The 24,786-nt window shown below is 37.3% G+C and overlaps 3 protein-coding genes across 3 annotated transcripts in view; 1 reads left to right on the forward strand and 2 right to left on the reverse strand.

Moving 5' to 3' along the window:
* Positions 1 to 10,829, reverse strand: part of LOC125048352 (protein flightless-1-like) — a 20,090-nt gene extending 9,261 nt beyond the window's left edge. The window contains 12 exon segments of the mRNA XM_047647019.1: positions 1 to 676; positions 852 to 1,037; positions 1,156 to 1,402; positions 1,750 to 1,838; positions 1,840 to 1,931; positions 4,000 to 4,256; positions 4,980 to 5,196; positions 5,455 to 5,675; positions 5,842 to 6,003; positions 6,227 to 6,465; positions 8,306 to 8,416; positions 10,643 to 10,829. The exon segment at positions 1 to 676 is cut by the window's left edge and continues 902 nt beyond it. Coding sequence (XP_047502975.1) covers positions 1 to 676; positions 852 to 1,037; positions 1,156 to 1,402; positions 1,750 to 1,838; positions 1,840 to 1,931; positions 4,000 to 4,256; positions 4,980 to 5,196; positions 5,455 to 5,675; positions 5,842 to 6,003; positions 6,227 to 6,465; positions 8,306 to 8,416; positions 10,643 to 10,708 — 2,563 coding nt within the window. The 5' untranslated portion in view covers positions 10,709 to 10,829.
* Positions 10,830 to 11,899: 1,070 nt separating this feature from the next.
* Positions 11,900 to 20,490, forward strand: LOC125025138 (proteasome assembly chaperone 2-like). The gene is made up of 7 exons (XM_047613091.1): positions 11,900 to 12,021; positions 14,315 to 14,386; positions 15,566 to 15,715; positions 16,671 to 16,846; positions 19,275 to 19,376; positions 19,783 to 19,888; positions 20,243 to 20,490. The coding sequence occupies exons 1-7, from the start codon at positions 11,965 to 11,967 to the stop codon at positions 20,318 to 20,320; spliced, it is 741 nt and encodes a 246-aa protein (XP_047469047.1). The 5' UTR covers positions 11,900 to 11,964; the 3' UTR covers positions 20,321 to 20,490.
* Positions 20,491 to 20,572: 82 nt separating this feature from the next.
* LOC125025137 (mothers against decapentaplegic homolog 6-like) overlaps positions 20,573 to 24,786 on the reverse strand; it is a 73,582-nt gene continuing 69,368 nt past the window's right edge. The window contains exon 5 of the mRNA XM_047613090.1: positions 20,573 to 24,679. Within this exon, the coding sequence (XP_047469046.1) occupies positions 24,342 to 24,679 (338 nt within the window). The 3' untranslated portion in view covers positions 20,573 to 24,341. The remainder of the gene's footprint in view (positions 24,680 to 24,786) is intronic.

Raw genomic sequence — 24,786 nt, forward strand, 5'->3', positions numbered from 1 at the left:
TGAAGTCAACATCAATAACATCTGTCCAACCTGTGAATTTGGTCTTGAACACCTGTGGCTCTGTACCCTCCTTCACGAGAGTGGTTGCAGCATGATCTGGACGTAAAATCATCTTCAGCAGCTCTTGTGACAATTTCAGAGCAGCTGCACGTACCAATCTGGTAGATTTCCGGCCAATCCACACAAAGACATCACAGTAACAGTCCAAAATGTAGACATTCTTAGTCCTTAGAAGCTTTTGGACTAATTTTCCTTCTGGAATCTCGACCTGTGGTAACTCCAAGTAGCCCATACCCAAGCCAACTTGATAGAGCCTGGGCACTACTGGGGTAAATGAAGGATCAACATGCTCCTCCAGTTCTATTTCCTCCTCTTCCCCTTCATCAAGTCCTAGTGCCTGCCAGAACTGTGGCCACTCTGGGTGCTCCTTACCCTGAACCAAGGTGTGGATTTCAGCTAGATTCTTTCGCTCCTCTTTGCTCATCTTCTCTGCACACAGTCGGGTCTTTGTGGTTACAGTCCTTTTGGACTTGCTTCCCTGCCACACGTAGATCACCTTGCCGTCATCTAGCAGGAATACATGTCGTGGGTCAAGGGACTCCACGCAGCAAGCCACAGTTTCCAGATGGATACCAGTGTGTGTTGGGAAGATGCGATACAGGCGAACAGGATAATCCTAGGGATGCAAAATCAGCATTACATACTTTATTTGACCTATCATTTTTTTTATTATTATCGTTTTATTGTTGCAAAATCAGCATTACATACTTTAAGAGACCTAACATTCTTTTTTTTTTAATTCACAATACAACACTATAATTCATCCTTTCTACTCAGGCTGAACCACTCACCATCTCTTCTACTGTGAAGAACCCAGAGGCTGTCCTTCCACCCTCAATGTATGTGATGTCATGGTTGAACAGCCTCAGGAAATCATCCGACTCATCTGCTTGCTCCTCTCTGTGTGTGCGTCCTTGAGCACCCAAGTAGTTGCGCAGGTTGACAGCGTGGATGGCAGAACAGGCCTTTTTATCCAGCTGGTAAAGAAGAAATTAACTAAAAATCATATGAAGGAATCAATATCAACAACTATCTGAAAATCTTCCAGGAAATTATCCAAAATTGTAAAAACAAATCACTACCATCAACCCTTACCGTAGACTTCTCACCAATCCAGAAAAAGATCTTCCACTCAAGATTCTGAGAATCATCCATCTCAGTCTTGAGGACAATATAACAGTCCCCTTCATAAAACTTGCCATAAACTGACTCCTCAATCTGGTTTGGCAGGAAGTTTTCGATTTCCCAGATTGTGATTCCAGGGATCTGGCCTACATCCTCATCAAAGAATTCCTGGTAGTTTAGGGGTGGGCGCTCTAGGGCCTCATCCCATCGTTTCTGCCTGTTATTGGAGAAAGAGTAATAGTGAGTGAGTGTGTGTGTGCGCGCGAGACAGACAGACAGACAGACAGACAGACAGACACACACACACACACACACACACACACACACACACACACACACACACACACACACACATTTTTTAATCATACAAATTTACACTACTGAGTTCATTGTGAAACTGTACCAATTTAACCCATTCCTGATGGGAATGTCATGGACGTCCATGCCATGCCCATTGTGAGTTTACTTGTTTAATTGTTTTTACACATAGATAGGTTATGTATCAGATAAAGTTCCTGTCAAAACACTGAAAAATGTGTGAATATGAAAGAAAGTGTCCCATACGTTTTGACCTCCTGGCTCCTCTCCTCCGTCATCTTGTCCTTCTGCTTTTGCTTCTCTTCATCTTTAGCGATCTCCTTCATGCCCTTTAAGGATCTTCTCCTGCTTGTCATCCTGCTGGTCCTTCTGGTCCTTGCGGAACTGCCTTAGCCTCTTCTTACGAGCAATGGGGTCTTTGGGTGTACCTGTAAATATGGAAATTGTTAAGATCAAGTTCTATATCAGAAGATATTTTTTTTACAACAGTCCTATTTTCACATAACTTTGGTCATACAAGCTGGCTTTGTAAGAACTTTTAAGTGAAAACTGCAAGGAAAACTACAAAGAGTCTCTCAATCTAGTCCAAAGAAATTATGATAAAGGATTTAGTTACACTGATACTTGATAGTTCATATATTTTATAGGCATATACATTCCTAACACATCTTATCAACTAAAAACTATATATTTTTTTTACAGTATCATCATCAACAAATTTCTAGAAGTGAAAAATGGAAACAAAAAATATCAAGTCCCACATAAAAGTGTATCATTAAAAAAAGTGAAAGACAGAAATAGCAATAATCCTTTGGATCATCACATAAGTGTACGTTCCATTGCTTAAGGAATGTCTTTTCTTTCCTTTTAACATTTGCAGGGTAAAATGCATTTACAAAGGGGCAGTTTGTCTTCTATATCTATTTACTAAAAAACAAAACTTGCAAAAATACAGTATAAAGAACTGGATGTGAAAAAATGATAATTAAATAAAACATTCACCTTTGCTGATACTGCATTTCCCCTTCCATTTACCAGCAGAAAAACTTACATTTCAGTCACACAAAAAATTAAGAATATAAATATATATAAATGTATATGAATATATATGTATATATATATGTATATCTCTATATCTATATCTATATCTATATCTATATCTATATATATATATATATATATTTTTTTTTTTTTTTTTTTTTTTTTCTTTTCTTTTCTTTTTTTCCCTCAAAATATCAGTTATTATAGTTGTTTACTGTATTTCATCTTTCAGCAAACAACTATTTCAACAAAAAAGGCTGCAAGGGACTGAGAAAAAACAACATAAAATCATAGCTTTTGGTGTGATGACAGTAACCAGTGTCTTGATAATACAATGAAAAATTAAAGTTGTCTTTTATTTGGGGATTAGATTCTTATTTTATGTGGAAAGAGTGTGTGGATCAAGTTTCTGTCATTTTTTTCTTCCTTTATTGTCTCCAAGTATTTGAAAAACAGTGCTATACATGAAAGAGGAAAACAAATATTTTCTTTTCTACAAGAACTAATTGATAATGTACTTAAGTGAAACATATCTAATAAAACAGTGGACTAGGTCTGTGTGCAATAAAATATATCAAAGTGCACTAAAGATGTTAATATAAAACCACATACCAAAGAAGCTTTCTAAGAAGAAAGGACCTAAGAAAATATAAGAGCCACATGTTAACTTATCTATCAGTATCATATATTCCAAATAACATCTTGTGACAAAGTGACTTAATAACATTTAGTTAACCCAATGGTGCCAGTACAAGAACTGTCAACTGTAGTTTACTTTGTTAAGTCTCTATAGAGTCGATTACAAGGCCTCTCTTATCTCACCTGTTTAGCCTTTGAACTATCATCAGTAAATACTCTGAATTTAAAAATGTGAATGAAATGTAATACAGCCTGACATTTGCCAATCAAATGATACCAAAAGTCGAATATTAAATGCAAATGATCAAACAAATGGAATTTCATGATAGCAAGCAATATGGCACTTTCCAAATATTCTAAGACTTTTATTTTCTTGACAAAATATTGTGATTTAATGTGGATTTGGCACCAAACTTCCTTTCCTGGATTTTTCTTTTAAATCCTGAAAATATACATCTTGAGTCCACAGTCTGCTGAATCCACACAAGTGGCTTCCAAGGATACAGAGGGATGACTGTATAACCTTTATAATGAAGCTATATGTTGAGTGGGAAGGGCTCATGAATATCAGTAACATTCACTTACTTACTGCATATCAAATCTAAAACTATGAGATGAATAAGATCCTTCTTCATTCTGTACTAAAAATAGGCATAAAGGATAGATCCTTACAAAAAATTTGATTACAGAAATTTGAATTTTCTCTTTGTATTTATCACTTTCACTTCTCTAATAACTTTTTTTTCCGGAAGGAATGGGAATATAAAGTTACCTCATTCCCTCCAAACTACAAACACACACTCACATAGTACTTACCTTGCTGTTGTGCAAGGGTGGCTGCCAGCTGGGCAGCCTGTGCCCCTGCATTTCGGAGCTGGGCCTGGAGAGAAAAGTCGATGTTGTAGAAGGCCACCCCTGATCCCTGGGCCATGCCACGGGGCTTGGGGGGCCATACCATCTCGGGATTGTCAGCCAACTCCAGCTGCTCCAGGGTCTCATTAATGCAATGGATAGTTTCTGGCAGGGTGACGAGGCGGTTGCTGTTTAGGATCAGCTTCTTGAGGTTTGGACATCTGTTTAGGGGAAGTGGGGTTCATAAGAGGTTGAAAGATCTGTGTTACTGGAGCATGCACTCCCAACCCACCTTTGCTATTCTATGCTTGGCTGCACAAGTGTTTAGACACTAATTATTAGGCCTAAGTGATCTCAATTGTTTACTCCACTTCTTGAAATTGAGGATTTTTTCTCTCTTTTACCATTTTCACCTATTAATAATACTGTAACAACAGCAAAATGACAATAATAACAGCTAAAATAATTATAACAAGTAACAGAAATAATGATGGTGAAAATTCAAGGGATCAGATAAAAAGGTGAAATAAGTAAGCCTAGTAACCAATTTCTTGCCCAAAGTATTTGTGAAACTAGGTATAAACAAACTTAATGAAACAAAACCACAGTAGACAGTGTGTATACAAAGCATCAATAGGTAGTTAAAAAATCCTGGATGCCATTATAAGAACTATGTAAGCCCATATTTTTCATTCTTTATATCCCCCCCCCCCTTGTGCATGCAGATAAATATGCAACCTAAGAATTAAATGATTTTCAGTTTAGGAGGGGTTTATTGGGGTAGAAACCCCTGCAAGTTTGCAACTTACAATCTTCTCTTGCAAACAGTACTAAATATACAAATTAAGTACAGGTAATAATCCAAATGACAAATAAAACAATCAAATATAACAAAGAAAAGACAGAGAGAGAGAGAGAGAAGAAAAAAAAAAAAGATAGGTTACCTGCAAAGCCCCTCAGGAATCATTTCCAGACGATTGTGCGCAGCCGAGAAAACTTCCAAGGCAACCATCTTCCCAATCCCAGATGGAATGCCCTCAAAATCCAACTGGTTCTCATTGACCATTAGGCGACGTAGGCTTTCCAGCTTGCAGATTTGTGAAGGCAGTGCTGTCAGATTGTTCCGGCACATATTCAGCACCTCCAATTTGCTCCAGGTGTCTATAAAGTGGAAGGAGGTAATCAGTCTTACAATAATTTTAGTTGGCTGGTTCATGACTCTTGTCTAACTTTCACAAGATATCATAAACCATGTTCCTCTGAGAAGTTCACACAAACAAATTGAATAACACTGACTTTATCTAAAATTTTATTATAAATTTATCAATAGCAACTTTCCAATTTGCCAAGTGATAATCAATAATACCAGCATCAAAAAATAAAAGCAAAAAAGTAAAAATCCTCATGCTGGCTACTCACCAATCGATCCTGAAATCTCACTGATGCTGTTGTCAGACATATTTAGACGTTTTATATTGCGGAGGGTAAAGATGCAGTCTGGGATCTTCTGCAAGTCATTGTGCGATAAGTCGACATCTGCAAGATTCGTCAGGGCTTCTATGTTGGCTGGCAGGTTTGAGGGGGACCTCTGTGTTGCTCGCATATGTAGCGTCTGCAGCGCAACCAAAGATGGGAGCTGCCTGTAATATAAAATAAAGAGAAATTAAAGGCAAAAATGTATGATATATAATTACTGTTTCTAAAAGGAAGATTGGATGATTTTACAGCTTATCTAAAATCACATGTTTTGTGCAAGTATTTCAGTATCCTAAGACAATGACCTTATTAGTCCCTACTCCCCCTTACCTGAACTGGAAGTGTGTCAAAGGGTTGTTGTTGAGAATGAGGGTTTGTAGATGTACCAGTCGTCTAATTTGAGGAGGGAATGTCTCCAAGTTGTTGTCTCCTACATTTAAGTACAGCAAGTCAGTGCAGTTCACAAATACCTGTGCTGGAATTTCCTCAATCCTGTAAATTGGAAGGGTTGTTATTATCTGATTTGTTTTTGCATAAAGTGGAGAGAGTGAACCTTCTTGCCCAAAGCACAGGAAGTAGATATTCAAAAGAAGAAGGAAATAACAAGGAAAAGAGAGAAAAGAAACCATAGAAATATGGATATCCACAAAAATTCAATAAATAAATAAATTAATTAAACACAGTGAGACTAAAAATTCCAATTAAGTCATCTTACATATTATCTGACAGATTAAGGACCAGAAGTGACTTGGCCTCCTCCAGCCCTTCAGGAATCTCTGTTAGCTTGTTGTGCGAGAAGTCTAGGGTGGTGAGGTCATCCATCTGGAATAGGTCCTTGGGAACACCTGTCTTCTGGAGTTTGTTATGGCGCACGTTAAGTGACCTCAGGCAAGGAAGACTGGTCACAGCACCATACAATTTCTCGATGTTGTTGTTCTTCAGGGAGAGATGCTCCTGTAAATGGTATCATGTGTGAGGTGCTCAGTTCAATTCAACTTGTGTTCTGAGCATTTACAATTACTTTGCTCTATTCAAATGTAATTAGAGTGTTTAATAAAACTAAGATGATAATACAATGGAATAGATGTAAATGGTAAATTAGTCTAGTCAAATCCAGCAACTCTCCAGATACTATGTAAGTTACTATGATCTATTCCCTGACTGAAATACTGCTGCTTCATAGAGGCTAACATGTAATGTTATTTCCAGCTCCCTTTCCCTCTCTCCCTCTCTTTCCCTTACTACAGTTTGGAAATTTTTTAACAAATGATATAGATGCCTGATAAGAGACACAAAAGCTCACATCAAGCCTTGCAGAAAAGCTCTATTGCAAATCTTTTTTTATACCTTTTAAACCCCAAAGTCTGAAAATACTATATTTAATGCATTTTGATAGTCAATATGCTCAACTGAACATATGTAATCACTTAAAATTGGTGGCCTATTTCCCCTCATATCTTCTCTGTTGTTAAAGGTAGTATGGGAGTTATGGTATGGTAATTCTGTTACTATTTGGGAATGCTTTTTTCCCTGCTACACATCTATAAAACCACCTGATTTCCCCATGCTCTTCTACAACTCCACTGCCCAGAGCCAATTATACAAGTACCTGATAGCACTTCTTAAAAAGTACCTCCATTACCCCACATCCTTTCTCTTTCTCAAAACATCACTAAAACACTGTGTTTTATATGTTCATACTGTGGTTTATGTATAGATATAGTGTTTTACTGCTGTATTAACCACATGCTGCCTGGGAAAGTGTGTGTGTGTGTGTGTGTGTGTGTGTGTGTGTGTGTGTGTGTGTGTGTGTGTGTGTGTGTGTGTGTGTGTGTGTGTGTGTGTGTGTGAGAAAATTGTTTCTGCACGTAGATGGCTCTGCTAGTTCTAAGCCACAAAGGAGTCAATTACTGCACCTTGTGACCTAACCTAATTTCACCATTCCTTGGATTGGCAGGAAAAACATATTTCTTCCTACTGCTATGAATATTGATGGTGTTATTTCTATTATAGACATTATAATGTTATAAATATTAGTGGCAGCAAAATAAGATAATGTAAAAAAAAAAATCACAAATCAAGGAAAAGGCTAAATGGGTGAGACAGGCAGTACTTGTAATTGGCTCATTGGTGACTTAGTACAAGTGTAGCCATTTGTGTAAAAAAAAATAATAAAGTAAACTCATAGTGGCCATGGCATGTACATAAATGCCATGCCCATCGGAACTGGTTAATTTCACTCTCACTTTCTCAATATTCTATGCATTAGTAACATCATTCAAATTCAACACCAGTGTCTATTAATCATGTTACATACCACCATGAGACATATTTTCTGGAATTTAAATATTTAGCTCCATAACATCAAAGTGGCCTTAGTAATGGCTGAAAATTTTATGGTTTCTGTGGCTGGTCAGCAAGATGAGGTCAAGACACTTTAGTTTTACTTTTTAAAAAAAGGGGGGAAAAGAGAGAAAGAGAGAAAGAGAAAGAGAGAGAGAGAGAGAGAGAGAGAGAGAGAGAGAGAGAGAGAGAGAGAGAGAGAGATAGAGAGAGAGATAGAGAGAGAGAGAGAGAGAGAGAGAGAGAGAGAGAGAGAGAGAGAGAGAGAGAGAGAGAGAGAGAGAGAGAGAGAGAGATAGAGAGATAGAGAGATAGAGAGATAGAGAGATAGAGAGATAGAGAGATAGAGAGATAGAGAGAGAGAGAGAGAGAGAGAGAGAGAGAGAGAGAGAGAGAGAGATGAATACTTCCAAAGCTATATTATTAGCAAGAAGCCAAGGTCCTTTCTTACCAACTTCTGCAGATTACCAATCTCCTCCGGCACATCATCTATCCCGGCGCTGTTGACTCGCAGCCACCGGAGACTTGACATCTCCTTGATGCTGCGAGGGATGCCTGTATCCTGGAAGGTTTAAGGAGCATTTACTATTCAATCAAATACTATTTAATCAATACCTGTTATCATCTTTATCTTTCGCTTCTATTTAGTTCATAACAGATTTATTACAGCACTAAAAGACATTCTAGTCATGAGGTTAAAGTTCAAAAGCTGTTGGAAAACATAAAAAAATAAAATAAAATAAACAGAAAAAGAAAGAAAGAAAGAAAGAGAAAAAAAAAAAAAGACCATAACCCTTGTTATGTTGCAGTATCTTGAATGTAAATACTGTGAGCTTCCTCAGAAGGCCAGAGATGGATCTACATATCTCTAGTAAATCAGTATCGAACTACATACACCTTAATTAATATTAATATTAATATTAATATTAATATATTTCTCTGTCTTAATCCATATACCGGTATATATTCAACATTCGCAGGTATATTTTACATTTTATTTATACTTTATCTGGTGAAGAAGCCTTACACAATTATAATGCCAAACTTCAATTCTCTAATGCAAATTTACTAGCATTTTTGACATGTAATTTTGACTCTTCTGCCAGGAGTGTCAGGGGGAGTACATTGCCCTGAAATAGACATATTGTTGTATACAAGCAATCACAGTGCCTCTAAGAGCCTGATTCTCAGTCTGTCCTGTGCTCTATTCTGCTGTACATACGTAGGGGATTCATTGTTGCCCAGGGCTGGGATTGGGGGTGGGGGCCCTATATATGGGAGATTAATGGGGGCTGTACTTTCATGTCCTCCCCAGCTATTGGGGATAAGATTGTGGGTGTGGGTGGGGTTCCACGGCATAATTTCTATAAATGTGGGTGGCTGAGTAAGATGGATTCCTCACTATGCATGGTTGTGTTGGTCATGGGAAGGTATTCTCAATATTTACCATACACAATTTAAGTGTTGTCAAGTTAACCCAAAGGCCCTGGGAAAATATTTATTGCTTTGTGAAATGTCTCCGCTGTTTGGCCACAAAGGAGTCAATTGGTATACCTCACCAGATTTCACCTTTCCTTGAGTTTGCAGAAAAAAAACACTTCTTTCACTAATGCCATAAATATCAATGCTGTTATTTTTATTCTAGACTTTATAATTGTCATAGTGTTATTGACATTACTAACAGTAATATTAGATACCAGAAAATATTTTCAAAAATCAAGGAAAAGGGTAAACATACGAGACAAGTAGTCCCCCTAATTGGCTCATTGGTGACTTAGTACTTATGGAGCCATCTATGTGTAAAACAATTAATAAATTAAACTCATAGTGGGCATGGCATTTACGTACATGTCATCCCTGGCGGCTTGGGTTAAAGACTATAGTACCCTAATTGTTATGAATAAAGATTTGACTTCAAAAGACAAGACTTCCGTTGTGATAAATCAAGGTAGGCTAAATACCAGCATGGAAGAAAAGGTCCAAGGACTTGGCCCTGACAGGAAGACATCTCAGGAGGAAAGTGGCTCAGGGGAAAGGGGTACAGGGCTTGCCCCAAAGGAAGAGGGACTAGCGGCTTGGAAGGTGGGCGTGTCTTCCCTTCCTTCAAACTCCAATTCCCAACAATTCACCCAAGTTTGAAGTGGATAGCAATAATAGTAAAAAAAATATTTATAGAGGTTTGGCTGTCTTTGATGTACGTTTTTATCACATTTGAATGTACTCTTATGCCTATGTTTTTGCTGTCTTTAGAACTTCCACTATTCCATTTTATTTATCATGTACATTTCTCTTCCAATGAAGATATTACCTCCATTTTCCACTCCAACTACACCCTCCCTTCTCGTTATTATGTATTTCATCATTATCCCTATAATTGCTACTATCTTGTCATTATCACTATTTCACAACAGGCAGACTGCAGGATTTTCTCCATTTTTAAGAAAAGTCATTGAAACGCCCTTACTTCGTAATTTTATTCACATTTCAGAGGATTTCAAGGAACAGGAAGAGAGTCTGGCATTAAGGATGTTTCAGGAAGCAAGAATTTCGGGTTAAATTTAGGATCAAAATTGTCAACGTTTCCATGACCTACAAATAAACTCTACGTAAGCAAGCTCTTGTCTCCGTGGAAATCGACTCGATTTGGGGGGGAAATAATAGAATAGATCGTGAAGGTTCTCAAAGCTTCCACGAGAGCAAAAAATAATAAAATAATATTTAAATCAAAATAAACAAAACTATTATCAGCCAAAAAAACAACAACAATTTCTAACCCTCCAACACTCACTTTAAAGTCATTTTTGGTCAGGTCGATCCCCCTCACGAAGGGCAAGACGGTTCCCCCGGCAGCCATGGCCTCTTATCACTTTCCTACATCCGTATTTATCCGATTTTCTCGCTTCCTTCTCCTCGCCTCTCCTCTTCTTCCACTTTCGTCTGGATGTCAATGGGGATGGAGGCGGGAGGAGAGGGAAACTGAACAGGATGTCCGGCAACGTGAAATATTAGGAAAGTTGCCAAGTGTTGTTTTTTTTCACACTCGGGGTTGGTGTGTGTCTGATCAGCGCCATCTATTGACGTCGGGGGAAGATGTTTTAAGAGTGTGGAAATCTTTGGTGGTATTTCGAGATATTTTTTTTGTATGCTTCATCGAAGATTTGTGAGATGTTAATGACTGTTAAAGGGTTTAAAAGTTTACTTAAAACTTTCAAACCATTAAAAGTAGAGTTATGATATCATTCAGCGTATTTGTCACCCATTGGGTAACGGTTAAGGAATCTGTCACTACGGAAGCCAAAAATGGGGAAATATGTATTGTTTATCTAAGTTAACATGCCACTATGAAATCACATATATAAATTCCCCAAATAAGTTACCTAAATGGATGATTATTACTTTTAAAAAACGTTGCACTTTGCTATTACTCCTATCCAAAAATGCACTATATTTCTAGTTACTTTTTTTTCCTGAAGCAAAGTATCTCTTATTTATATATAAGAAGAATTCAGCACATAGCACAATCGCAGCAATAAGTGAAGCAGCTGAGCCATGCTACTCGTTCTAAAAATAGAAATGATCAGGTATATTGAATACGACAGTTGGTGCAACGCCATCTAAGTATCGCAAGAAAAAATAAATTGTTGTCGTGTACTGCTAGAATATTTAAAAAGGATCTCTAATTTCTCTCCTTTCTTTTTCTTGCTCAACTTATTACCCGCTGCCAGACGTACAATTTCACCCTTAAAATAAATCATCCTTAAATTCTTAAGACTATCCAATGTCAGACATATCTTATTTATTTTGGTACTGGAATGGGGCTCTCTTGATTAAAATGAATCATATCCGGCAATGATATGCATAAATAAACAAATCTCACGCCGAAAAATCGTACAAATAGTAAGGGAAATTAAGCTATTATTATAACAACCAAAATTAATTTCAAGATTACTCCCTTTATTAACCTGAGAAGATTTTAAAACTTATCAGAGTTAAAATATACATAAAGGCAAGCAAATTATGGCAAAAATATATATAATCTTATATATGATTTGCGACCGCAGTGTTTGATGCAGCGTGCACAACATTGCCTGTCATCCAACTGAGGAAAACATGATTTTCCTTGACAAATTTGATCAAAAACAGCTTAATGGCTACACACTCGTCATAGTAAGGACATGGAGTTTGATTTAACGTGTTTTAGAGGCGATGTGAATAGACACTGAGGTTGTTTAGTCTGATTAAGTAGTGGCATTTGTGTTCTGGAGTTCTCACTTTCAGTTCAAGGGAGGAAGGCAATTTATGAAAATATACTTATATTTATGACTTGGTGAATTTCTCAGACAGATGAGGGGTGCAGATGGATTGGTTGTGGCTTTATGATCCATTCGTAGTATTTGTATTAATTGCAGGTAAACTATAGCATTTATATCAATGGTAAGTAGATTGGCGAAGCATTGTGAACTTTCCAGAAAATGCCAACAAGCTGTAACCACATACATTGTAACAAAGATAAACTTTACAGACCTCCTATGTGATTATTCATCATATTAGGAACCTTATCTTGCCAGAATGTACCCTGCTTGTCATTGTTGGAGTTTTCAATACTCCCATGTCAACTGGGCAGTCACAATGACAGTCATGAGCTGTATAAGTATTTTTTCAATAGTTTTTGTCATGTTTTGAATGAATCTAGCACTCATTTCCTTCGCAAACAAAGCACAGCTACAATATCGTTCCTGATAGCTGGAGAGGGCATGATCAGGGAATTTGGGAGGGAAAATTTCAAGAAATATCAGTAAAACACAATATATCCACTTGCTTCCAGGTTATATAGTGGGCTTTATGCCTTTAAACCCTCATTTTGGGGGCTAATGACCCCCACCCCCCACCAGGTCTACAAAATTTTTACCTTATAGATTCTGGCAGGATAGAGCCTTGGCAAGCATCTTATACTGATTTATTTTTTGGGGGGCATGGTCCACAAAATCTTTTCGTCATAGGTTCCAGCAGGAGAGAGCCCAGACCCAGGAACAGGTTTGGCCATACCTTATTGTCAGCATTAACTCAGGCTTTTTGTCGCTGGGATTGTCAAGGTCTTCTGGGTTGTTGTTGGCGGGAATTGCGATCGGTCTCCACTGTTCCTTATTGGACAGCGGAAGGTACAGTTTCACGGCCTTGACGAAGAACTGATGATGGATTGGTGTCTGTCTTTTCTGTAATGACACAGTGTCTTTCAGTTCAGGCAGTACACCATGATTTCACAGGTATGATAATCTCAAGTCGTTATTTTGATGGTATTTTACAATAAAATCAAAATAGTTGTTATCATACCTGACACACTGCCAAGCCATAATGGAACTATGATCAGCAACTGCCTTCTTCTAGGCCCAGCATCTATTGTCATGCGATAATCTATTTCATATCTGATTGGTTCTGTTGTGTTTGATGTCAGTGCCTATGGTCACATCACGTTCCAGTGCAAATCTAACTGGCTCATTTGATTTCCCTCCCGTATGTCATGAACTACAAATCCATCTGATTTTCCATTGCTTTCAATGACTTTTTGTCATTTTGTTGTGGTGCTGGAGGCATAAAGTTGCTGTGTTTCCTGGATTTTACACCTTCTTTATTACCGTTATTATCAATCTGTGAAGAAGATGATATAGAAAAAACTTTCATAGAATGATATGTTCTACTACTTGGTAAACTCACATTCTGTATTTATGGTGTTAGGCATCATATCCAGTAATACCCATATGAGTTATTGTGTGTGTGATATTGGCATTATGTATAAATGTCTTGTTTTTTTTCACTTTACACTGCAATTATCATGGTATATTTCATGCCCACCCTAGATATCAGTGCAAGTCTATGTATTTAAGGTTTCTTAGATCATTATCAAGAATATGTTAAAAGATACAAACAGGATCTAGATCTAGACTGAATGCAGAGATTATCATCCTTCTGACCATTAGTCATGCAATGGTCATGATAACTAGGGGAGTTGGATCAAAGTTGTATATAACCAAATCCTGTTATTTATCACAGACAGTGGTCTATAGTCTTCATAATTGGTTAAATGATATTGTGCAGTTATGATATCATAAAATGTTTTGGAAGTCAACTGGATGTACCTGTTTGTTTACAAATATGTGTACAAATTAAAGTGTGTACATTTATGTGGAAGGAAGTAAATGATATATGTAGAGAATGAATTATCAGGTTATTAAATATAATAATTCATAATTTTATAGACTTATTCCTTTGGTAGGAGATGGATATGTTCACCCAGTTGTTCACCGCTCAACTTACCCATCCATCCATCCATTAATCCCTGTCCTTTCCTCTGTACCCCCACCTATGCACATCTATGAATATATACATATTTATGTATACTTTCATATCTATTTATTTGTTTTTTGATTTTGGAAAAATCGGTAAATTTTTAATTACTTTTCAGCCATCTGTGAGTGTGGGAAATGTTGGTCAGCTGACAATTGATCTACTGATATCTACATTGCCCACTAAAAAGGTAATGTTTAATTTGGTTTTGGTGCTAGAAAGGATAATGATAATGTTCCTAATGTAATAACAATAAAGTACAGACTTTTTCTCTCCTGAATGTTCAAGGATAAACAGCTGAGTTCAGGTAGGCTTAGTAATTAACTCTTTAGTGAAAGAACTTATGGAACCATCTTTGTAGAAAAATAAATCAGTGAATAATAAAACCAAACCATGATGTACGTTGCATGTTCCTGGCTACAAGAGGTTAAAGTCCCTTTCATTACTGTCATGGTATGTTAATGATATTTTTTTTTTTTTTTTAATTCAAGACTAAAGGAATTTGACTGAATGTGTATACTTGATTGTCTTAGTTTAAGCATTGACATTATATAAACTTCTCCTTCCTTAGCAGTGTTATTTATTGAAATTTCAGTTTGGTGGACTGATTTCATGTTGCATGAGCTAATATAGATGGAAAACCCCATGGTGGAAAATGGGCTTGAAGGCTGGGGCAACAAGAGGGAGACCAAAATAAACACTCGTGGCTTAAATCTCAATGCCTTGATAGAAACAGGCAAAGTTCTATGTTGTTTTTGTTTTAGCAGAGTGGACAGCAACTCTATCTTCTGTGGGGGACTGCTCTTTCTAGCTAGGGTGACATTAAGGCTTGACTTATCCATATTACCAGTTTCTAGTAACAGATATGTTTGGGAAGGGTAATAGTTGGAAAACCTTGCTAAGAAGTACAGATTGCTCAGCTTGGAGGTGACAGAGAGTTGACATCCATCACCATTTTAGCTCAGGCAAGAGGTAGTCAACACATAGCTAAACATTCTTATGCATCATATTAAAGGCATTATATAACCAGTAACTCTTGTTACCTTTGGCTGGCTAATTTATCTTGGAAAAATTACACTTTAGCTTTATTACTGTCATTAAGAAGGGACCTAGTAGACCTAGACAACTTGGGAAAAGGCAAAGAGAGACAAAAATGCTCAGAGCATGTAGGTCCTCATGATCAGCAAGCTTGAAAGAATCCAGTAAGAAGAGACAGACTGGACCTACCCTGAATGTGGGCCAGCGCCTAGATAATGATGAGTTATCCATATTTCCATCCCTTGACATAGTTATCTTTTGATCTATAGTTCTGGAATGCCTTGATTTTTGTTTTATTTTATTGTATTTTATTAGTCTTTCCTCCTTTCAGATTGGCATTGTCCACCACCCAGCCATACATGCCATGGTTGGTGGAGATCCCTACAATCCCAGTAGCAAAGAAGTTACTACAAGTGCAGACCTTCATTTAGTTGAGGAACATTCCATTGTTATTTTGCAGATCAGAGCTCCATTAATCAAGGTTTGCCAAAGTGCTTTTGTGTTATTTAGTTATAATTATATTGTCTGGAGCATAGTGATGTGATTATTAGTATAAGATTATAGAATTTGAATGTTTTCATGTCATGATGGGTATATTATATTGTTACTATGATATATAAGCAATACATTTTGGCTGGTAGCATTATCATGTGATTATTAATATTGTAGTATCTTGACATTTTAGATTCTTTTCTATTATTATTGATAATATAAATGTAATCCACTCACAAGGGGATTTCCAAGCACAGTACTGTCACTTAACCCAAAATCAGCGGGCTTATTTACTGTCCCCTTTAGATTTTTGTGAGTTTTGTTACATACAGATGGCTTAATGTGTGCTCAGCAGTAAGGAGTCTGTCAGTGGCCGATCCTGATTTCCCCATTCCCTGAATTGGCAGGATAATGCATTTTTCTTTCCAGTACTACTAATATTGACATTGTTATCATTCCTATTGATATTATGAGTATTAAATTGTTATTAAAATATTAATAACATCAAAGACAGTAATATAATAGAAGTGAATCTTTAAAATAGACTTAAGGAAAAAGGTAAACAGATGAGATAGGTAGGACTAATAGCTGACTCCTTGGTGACTAAGCACTTGTAGAGTCATCTATGTGTAAAGACAATAGATAACACTCTTAGCTGTGGCATAACAATTGTTTAGGTAATGAACTAAGAAGAGACTTTTGATAGTCATCAGTGATTGCAGTCAGTGCTCAGCAGCGCATGACATGACAAGACATCATCTTTCCATGAATGACAATTTAGGCATGGCATGATAGGATGTCATCCACTGTGACTCACCAGTATGAGTAGATTCAATTGATTTTAGTAAAATTATGATCTTCCTATCCATACCAAATTATCATCATCAGCAGCAGCAAGTAACTTTCTTTTTGGTTCAAGTAATTTATTAAAAAAAACATTTCAGCATGAAAGGCAGAAGTTTTTGGAAGAGCTCGTAGCTTGGTGCAAGAATGTAGGCATCAAGGATGTCGTCATGTTGTCATCTTGCAATGCATACGAGAGGTGGGACAGCCAGATCTCAGGCACGCAGCTCAGGTATTACACATCCAACGTGTCTGAGTCATGTGTGCAGATGCTAAGGTTAGTTGTGCTGCGATTTTGTTTTTGTTTTGTAATATCCTGGTTGTGTAATTTTTTTTTCCTTTTTTTCTACTTCTGTAGGCTTGATAGAATTTCAGAAATATTTTAATTGTTGACTTTAATTTTATATGATGGTTTGTAGTCTTTTTTCATTATATATGCACAAAATCTACATATTATATTAGTTTCTTGATGTCAGGCATTTTGTGTATAGACTAAACAATTGTAAGGTAATTTACTAGCTGAATTTATATTATATTTTATACTTATCTACTTGGATATGAAAATCTCTTAATGCTATAAAATGTAATCTGAGTATGTGAGTTTATTGAAATTTTATACAACTGTTTAGGCTGATGCAAAATATTCTGTCAAAACTGTCTCAAACACCCATCGTTATTGTCTGAGAACTCTACAGTGGGAGTGAGATGTGAATGAGTAATCGAGGGGCCTTTGTACATCCGCATAGCTGGTAAGACCCAGAAGGGAGACAAGCAGCCCTGTAGGATATTTGCCAACATGGTGCATAGGTCTTTTTTTTACAGTTTTTACAGTTATTATGTAGTCAGAATCTGTGTGGAACATGATGGTGAAGAAAGTCAAGTTTTGAGTTGGTATATCCTGAAATGATCATGCATAATCAGTGCCTGCTACCAATATTTCATTATTGTTATAAACTGAATATAATGTGTATGTGTGTGATGTATATCTATATACTTTTGTTGGTATATTTATATGCTTATTCCTATATATATTTCTCTCTTAATTGTATGGGTGGAATGTGTAGTTGAATTTCACAAGAATCTGCCTTAGCTTGATTGTCTAATCTAGGAATCTTGTGTTTTTTTCTTCTTCTTCTTCTTCTATCTCTCCTCCTCCTCCTCCTCCTCCTCCTCCTCCTCCTCCTCCTCCTCCTCCTCCTCCTCCTCCTCTCCTCTTCCTCTTCCTCTTCCTCTTCCTCTTCCTCTTCCTCTTCCTCTTCCTCTTCCTCTTCCTCCTCTTCCTCCTCTTCCTCCTCTTCCTCCTCCTCTTCCTCCTCCTCTTCCTCCTCCTCTTCCTCCTCCTCCTCCTCCTCCTCCTCCTCCTCCTCCTCCTCCTCCTCATCATCATCATCATCATCATCATCATCATCATCATCATCATCATCATCATCATCATCATCATCATCATCATCATCATCATCCTCATCCCTTTTCTTCCTCTTCCTCCCTCTTCCTCCTTTTTCCTCTTTCCTCCTGCTCCCTGGCAGACATCATGTCAGCATTCACATGTAAAAAATATCTTTAATGCATAAAAGGACACAGATGAAAAAAGCTTGCATTTTTAGTGTGATAAATGGGTCATTGAAAGCTCATGCATTAGGTATTTGGCACCCTAAAGCAGGTGGTAATACTATGTGGAGTTTGTAAAGGAAAACAAATGTAAAGGTGAAAATTAATAATTTGACAGGTTTAAATGAATTGTTTGACATTTAACTCAATGCTGCCAGAAAATGTAGTATTCACTATAGTATTGTTTTGTGAAATGTCTGTACACATAGATGGCTCCACAGGTACTCATGTAACAAGGATTCAGTTAGTATGCTATCTTTACTTCACCAGATTTCACCACTCCTTAATTCTTTCTTTCTTTCTTCTTTTTTTTTTGTTTCAGAAAATATTTTTAAAAATCAAGGAAAAGTATAAACAGGTGAAAAATGTAGTTTTGATAATTGACACATTTGTGACTTAGTACTAATGACCCCCCCCCCCCCCAATTCCCTTGCTTGTTGTTGTAGCAGGGGGCTTAGGGAATGGGGACTCAGGCCCAAGGTAGGGGATCACCCCTACCTTGGACCTCAGCCCTCGCTTTGACTATTTTTGCATGGCCTTTTCTTCTCCTTCTCTTCCTCATCTCCTTGCTCTGTCCACTTATCCTAATCATTAACTCTTTTCACCACAATCCTTTGTCATAATCCTCCCTACTCCCTTAATTACTTCCCCTTCTAATAACCTTTATACTATGCCCCATCAGCTCCCTCTCTTTATCCTTTTCACTAGTACTTTGCCCTAATCATAACTCATTCCTAATGCTTTTTGCTATTATACTTTACTGTAGTGCTATATGACATTTGATGTCATATTGCAGAATCAGTCAGAAGCTATTTCCAACATGGAACTTCAAAGCACAGAATATCCTTTAAAGAAATTAATGTAGGAGTTTAGTGTATTGTGTTGGCTTAGTGTACACTGTTGTCAAAATGTCTCAGAAATTCAGAAGCATTTGACAGAAAAGTCATACAGGTATCTGAGTATAGGACATTGGACCAGAAATAAATGGAAAAATCATTCTGCTATGTTTTATTGAATAAATGGTAACAGAGATACAGTGGCTCAAAAGAAATTCCAACGCTGATTATCTATTTGATGCAATACTTTTTTCATCGAAGGTCTGTAGGAGCAGCCGAGCTTGAGGAACGCACAGACGAGTTTGGTAAAAAACAACGTTTCTTGTCAGGAGCTGGTTTTGTGCAGCCCTTCATGGATATATGGTAAGTTAGTGCTTGTTGCCTTAGCTTTGTATATTTAGTGTGATGTTTTTTAAGCTAATGTCAGCATTAAATGGGCATCAGAGGGAAAAATCATTTGAGTGGATAAGGCATAAAATATATGTTTTCTTTAGTTTATTGTAGTATTTTTGTAATTTTTTCATTTCTTTTCTTCCAACATCATATTTAGATAGGATAAGAGTTTGTATAGTTTTCTACTTTCTTGTAGCAGGAGAAATAGAAATGTTTGATGATTTTCCTTCTAGCAGACCTGGTTTTATGACTTTGGCATATCAGCAAAACTCTCAGATATTATTTATATACAGAAGGATAGCAAGTTTTTACACCTGTGAAATAAAACTAATATAAGGCAAAGTAATCCCTATATAACACTGACCTACCATTTCAGCGAATTACCTGTAGCAACTCTGATTAAGTTTGTTGATGAAGGAGACAATAGAAGTGATGCCTATGCCCTTGCAACGTACTTGAACGCATGGAAGCACCTCCTTAAGGTAAAGAGTTTGCAATAAAAAAAAATCTGTGCCTCCCCTCCCCCTTCTTCCATTGTCCTTCCTCCTTAGTGCTCTTATGATTGTACCCATTTTATTTGTGGAATTTTTAAGTTGTTGAAGGCAGACAGTATGCTTGTAGCACTTACTAGAAGAAAAAAATAACACATAAATAAATTATATGTAGATAAGGATATGTATTTTCTTAGATCTATTTTAGATCTTGTCTGTCAGGTCAGTTATTTCCATTTCTTAAACAAGTTAAACATAAAGGTGGCACTTTTCTTATATCTCTCCTATTTAGAGCTTGTTTGTCAGAGCAATTGTTTACTTTTTTCGCCCATTTCTTTTACATAGGAAACCAACCCATCTTGGAAGGCCCCGTTTTCATGGAGGAACTTGTATGGAGGACCACAACCACTTGGCCTTTGTTGATGTCTCGTGCTCGTTTGGAACATGTCGTAGAAGGTTTATGGTGATGTATATTGTATAACAGTAAATATTCTTGGTGAATTGTTTATTATAAAAAATATTCTTGCCTGTGTGAAGTCATGTTAACAAATTTGTGTATGATTATATCACTAAAGACGATGAGAGAATCAGCAGTGTCTTTGTTTTTCTTCCCCCTTTTTTTAATGTATAGTGCAGTGATGTCTTTGTTGGAAATTAACAAAAAAAAAAAAGGAATAAAATATTTTAAAAGTTTTATTAAAAATCAAATGTACATGGTCGACCCATATTATTATTACATAGTATACCATGGTGAAGCAGTGGTAGGTAGCATTGCCAGGTTAACAAAAATATAAGGCAGGTCAAATCAAGCAACCAGCCTGTGCTTCTCCAAATTAACTTTAGTAACCTCTTATATACATTATGTACACTCTTGGATACATTGTACAGCCGGTCAGACTTTTAGGTGGGTTGAAGAGAGGGGTCAGGTTGCCACTTAGAAAATAACTTACAAATATCTCCTCTCGTCAGAACTAGCGAGACAAAAGCAGGTGGGGTCGCCACTGCCTGAGCCTGCCCGAGTAGTGACGAGATGGTTGTGTTCATGAGTAAATGCACAACACCCTGACATTAAGACAGAACCAACGCTTAAATGATGTGTTCAGCCGTTTCTAGCCTCAGTTGGCATGTTTACTGTTTGCTATATAATGTTTACACTCTTACCCAAGGATAAACTATATATATATATATATATATATATATATATATATATATATATATATATATATATATATATATATGAATAGAAAAAAAATATGTATGAAAAAGGTTTGGTTTACTTTCCATGTAGTTTTTTTTTGTATGTTTTGTTTTATTTTTTTTCCTACCCAGAAAAATAAGTATGCAATTCTAACAGCTTGCTTCAGTTTGTAACTTAAGATAATAGATAATTCAGTCATTCACTACAAACACTCTTTAATACCATATCCATTCAGTTCATCAAATATTTAAAATTTCCTTTTTTCAAAACCACAGCATCAAGAGACCCTAATTCCAGGTATGATTACCTTCTTATACAAAGTAAACATCTTAATTCTGATAAATTGAGATTACAACAGTGAATGTTACAATAAGACTTATTTCCTTATTTGTAAGAGCAACAAAAAATTAAGTCTTACTGAAGTCTGTCCTCAAAATATCATTGAGAAAGTTTGCCATCACATAAGTTTTATGCTATAGGCCTGATCCTCACACTTCTTTAAGAAACACTACAACTCTAGATCAATACACTAAACTACATTCCTAACAACCATATCATTAGCTATCACACAGTCCTCCTTTCCCATGGTTTAAAACACCTCTAAGTTACCATTGGAAGTTTTATCACATTAGACTTGCGTTTTAAGATTAACCTTTACATGCTACGTATCAGTATCCAACCACGTTATTACCCTGTATTATCCCATAGAGGCACTTCTGCATATTTTGGTCCCATCCCATCCCACGTAATTGTAATCAGTGACCAGGGTCTAATTCTCTCACACAGCAACCAGCAGAACCTCCCTACATATGAATTAATAAGGAATAAAAGTTCACAGTTTAAAATTTTTGGATTTGCCAATAAACCACAGAATACACTGGCATCTTGCAATTTTCCCCACAAAATGCACTGAGAATTTAACCCTGGAGGCTATGAAAAAAAACAAAAAGTGATCAAAGTGCTTCACTTATACTGCTTCTCCAAATGAAAAAAAAGACTACATATAATATGCTTTACACACTAATTAAGGATTAAGTTTCACTACCCTAGCACACCTCTTCTCACAACTTAGAACAGTCGGAACAAGTGCTGCCCTTAATATCACGGTCTCAAGTATTCTTCCGTACACAAAACAAGTGTAATATCAACTGAAAATAAAACTTCTGCTTACATTTATTCATAGAATGTGGTACAGACCTTATATTTTTTTTCCTTTCCAACCAGAAAATAAAACACTTAAAAAATTTGATTGTCTAATAACTTGTTTCTTACAAAGGTACAAAGATAATTGTCATTCGTAATTAGTTTTCTAGTGACAGATGTAGTATCTTTGGCCCAAGTCTGGTTTAAATTGTAATGTTTTAAATATCTGAAATCTGCTACATGCTGAGGCACTTCCTGGCAAAAGGGAGTTACTGATTGATAGCAGGCAACATTGGTACCTTCAGATTAAATATTCTGAAAATTAGTGAAGCTTTATTTTAAATACAATGGTACACAATGAATACTAAATATAGCAAAATAGTCTTGATCACATTTACAGTGAAAGATCATAATAATTTACCCGCAAAATTGACATAAACACTTTGTATAAAAAGGAGAACTTAATAAAAAAAAACAGATTTAACTATACACTATATAGTTAAAAGTTTTTTCCTCTCTATGAAGACTAAACTTTACCATTACACTAACAGATTGGGCATTATTATACTTAAAGCAAAAAACTCTTTTTGAATTCCTTCATGGCACTTTGGAAGTCTGTAAATCATTATAGGGACATACTGTACAAATTGGGTACAGGGAGGAGGAGGAAGAAGAAGAAGAAGAAGAAGAAGAAGAAGAAGAAGAAGAAGAAGAAGAAGAAGAAGAAGAAGAAGAAGAAGAAGAAGAAGAAGAAGAAGAAGAAGAAAGAGGGAAATATTAGCAGTGGAGTACAAGATGGTGTGGATGAGTGTGTGACTTGTGAGATATGCTATGCTCATACAGCAGAAGGGGACATATACTAGGATAGGGCACCAGGGTTCTCAAAGGAAGTCATTTGTACTTCGGCGGAGTGAAAGATCCTTTTTTTCCTACGTAGCACCTTTGGGACATCGACTCTAGTCTGCATAGGTCCATGTATGGCTAGCATGCCCACATGCAGTTAGCACAGACTAGGTAGCGCATTATTTTGCTGCAAGTGGAACTGTATCCAAAAGGCAAGCAATTCATTCTTGTCTGACCTTTCTTGTTTTATTAATTCTAATAAGCAATACCTCTTCTTGCTTCTCATGGAACACATTGCATATAGAGCACTTTTTTATGAATATAAGAGGCAGAGATTATATATGCTAAGCATCAGACACTTTATGAAAGTGTTTTCACTGCCATACTAACTTTGTTCATATAAAAATAATTTCAGCATTTGCCTTTGCGGCTACATACTGTGCAAGAGCTATGTAGTTCAGAGGGACAAATGCCAGCTCATGGTCACATTCACAAAAGTTAGAGGTAAGCCTCTACTCCATGTGTGTTGGATAAGGGAAACATACAAATACTTCACATGGTATTCCTTGTTTTTCTTCTTTTTGTCATACATGCATTCTAGCTTTTGTAAAGGCAACCATTTATCATTAACTTTTTTGTTAACAGTTATTTCGGAAGGATATTAGTAACATAAACAGACAAATGTGATAGGAGATAGTAACAAAAATAACAAACAGACTAGATTTCATTACAAAAAAAATCTTTTGACACATAGTGCCCAAATTCACTGGCAAAGTAACCACATACAAATGTCCAACAAATCTTTGACCCGTTAATAGCAAATCTGAAATAATCTCTCTCGCTTCATCTTGTCATTAACACTGACCAAGCTGATTTTCTGTACAGGCAGTTGCTTCACTTTCTCCCGAACCGCCGATTGCCTCGCAGTGACTACACTCGCTGTAGTTCCCGGCTCTCCGACTCGGCGCGGTTGCGTTTCCTTGCAACTGAACCACATTCAGTGGTGTGGACTGCGCCAGTGCGCGTTCTAGCCTTACTTAGCTGGGTCAACACTACTTCAAAGCTACCCATAGTTATGATGCTATATCCCGCTCAGCATTTACAGCCATTACACGTTCCATTGGTGAACTGCTGCTACTGCTGCTCCAAACGGATTGAGCTGCGTGTGCCCCCTGGTAGTACTGCTGGACCAGCCAGCAGCAGACAGCAGGCAGGCAGAACTGTGATGGGCAGTGGAAAAAGCGCCAGAGAATGATGTCATCATCTTGCAGGCACAAGAAGGATCTCCAGCCAGCAGGGGCACTCCGTGATGGCCTGCCGCCGGTAGTTGGGGCCCCAGCCCTTGGCGAAGGACACGTGCACCGAGTTCTGGTCGATGGGGCCCACGTGGAGCAGCGCCGGGTGGACGGGCAGCTTCTGGTACTCGCGGGCCTTCTCGTAGTCGAAGATGTTCAGTATATGCCCCGGAGGAAGCTTGTGCACGATGAAGTCCGCGCGACAGTGGACGCCGCCGTCCAGCGTCGGGGAGTTCACGAAGAGCGGGATCTCCGCCCGGTTGTACAGCCACACGCCGTCGCCGTCTTGGTAAAGCACCAGACCTGCAACGACACGAGACCATTAGAGGGGTGTCACGGCACACGCGGGGGGAGCAGGGAGAAGGGGGGTTATATGTGCATGTAGAGGCCATTCTATCCTACATATATAT

Source organism: Penaeus chinensis, chromosome 4, assembly GCF_019202785.1.
Source record: "Penaeus chinensis breed Huanghai No. 1 chromosome 4, ASM1920278v2, whole genome shotgun sequence".
Lineage (NCBI taxonomy): Eukaryota > Metazoa > Arthropoda > Malacostraca > Decapoda > Penaeidae > Penaeus > Penaeus chinensis.

Bases quoted from the DNA above. Each gene is read 5' to 3' on its own strand.
- LOC125025138 (XM_047613091.1), top strand. From the start codon at position 11,965: ATGATTTTCCTTGACAAATTTGATCAAAAACAGCTTAATGGCTACACA. The intron at 14,387-15,565 runs GTAATGTTTAAT...TCCTCCTTTCAG, and splicing joins CTACATTGCCCACTAAAAAG to ATTGGCATTGTCCACCACCC. The intron at 19,889-20,242 runs GTAAAGAGTTTG...TCTTTTACATAG, and splicing joins CATGGAAGCACCTCCTTAAG to GAAACCAACCCATCTTGGAA.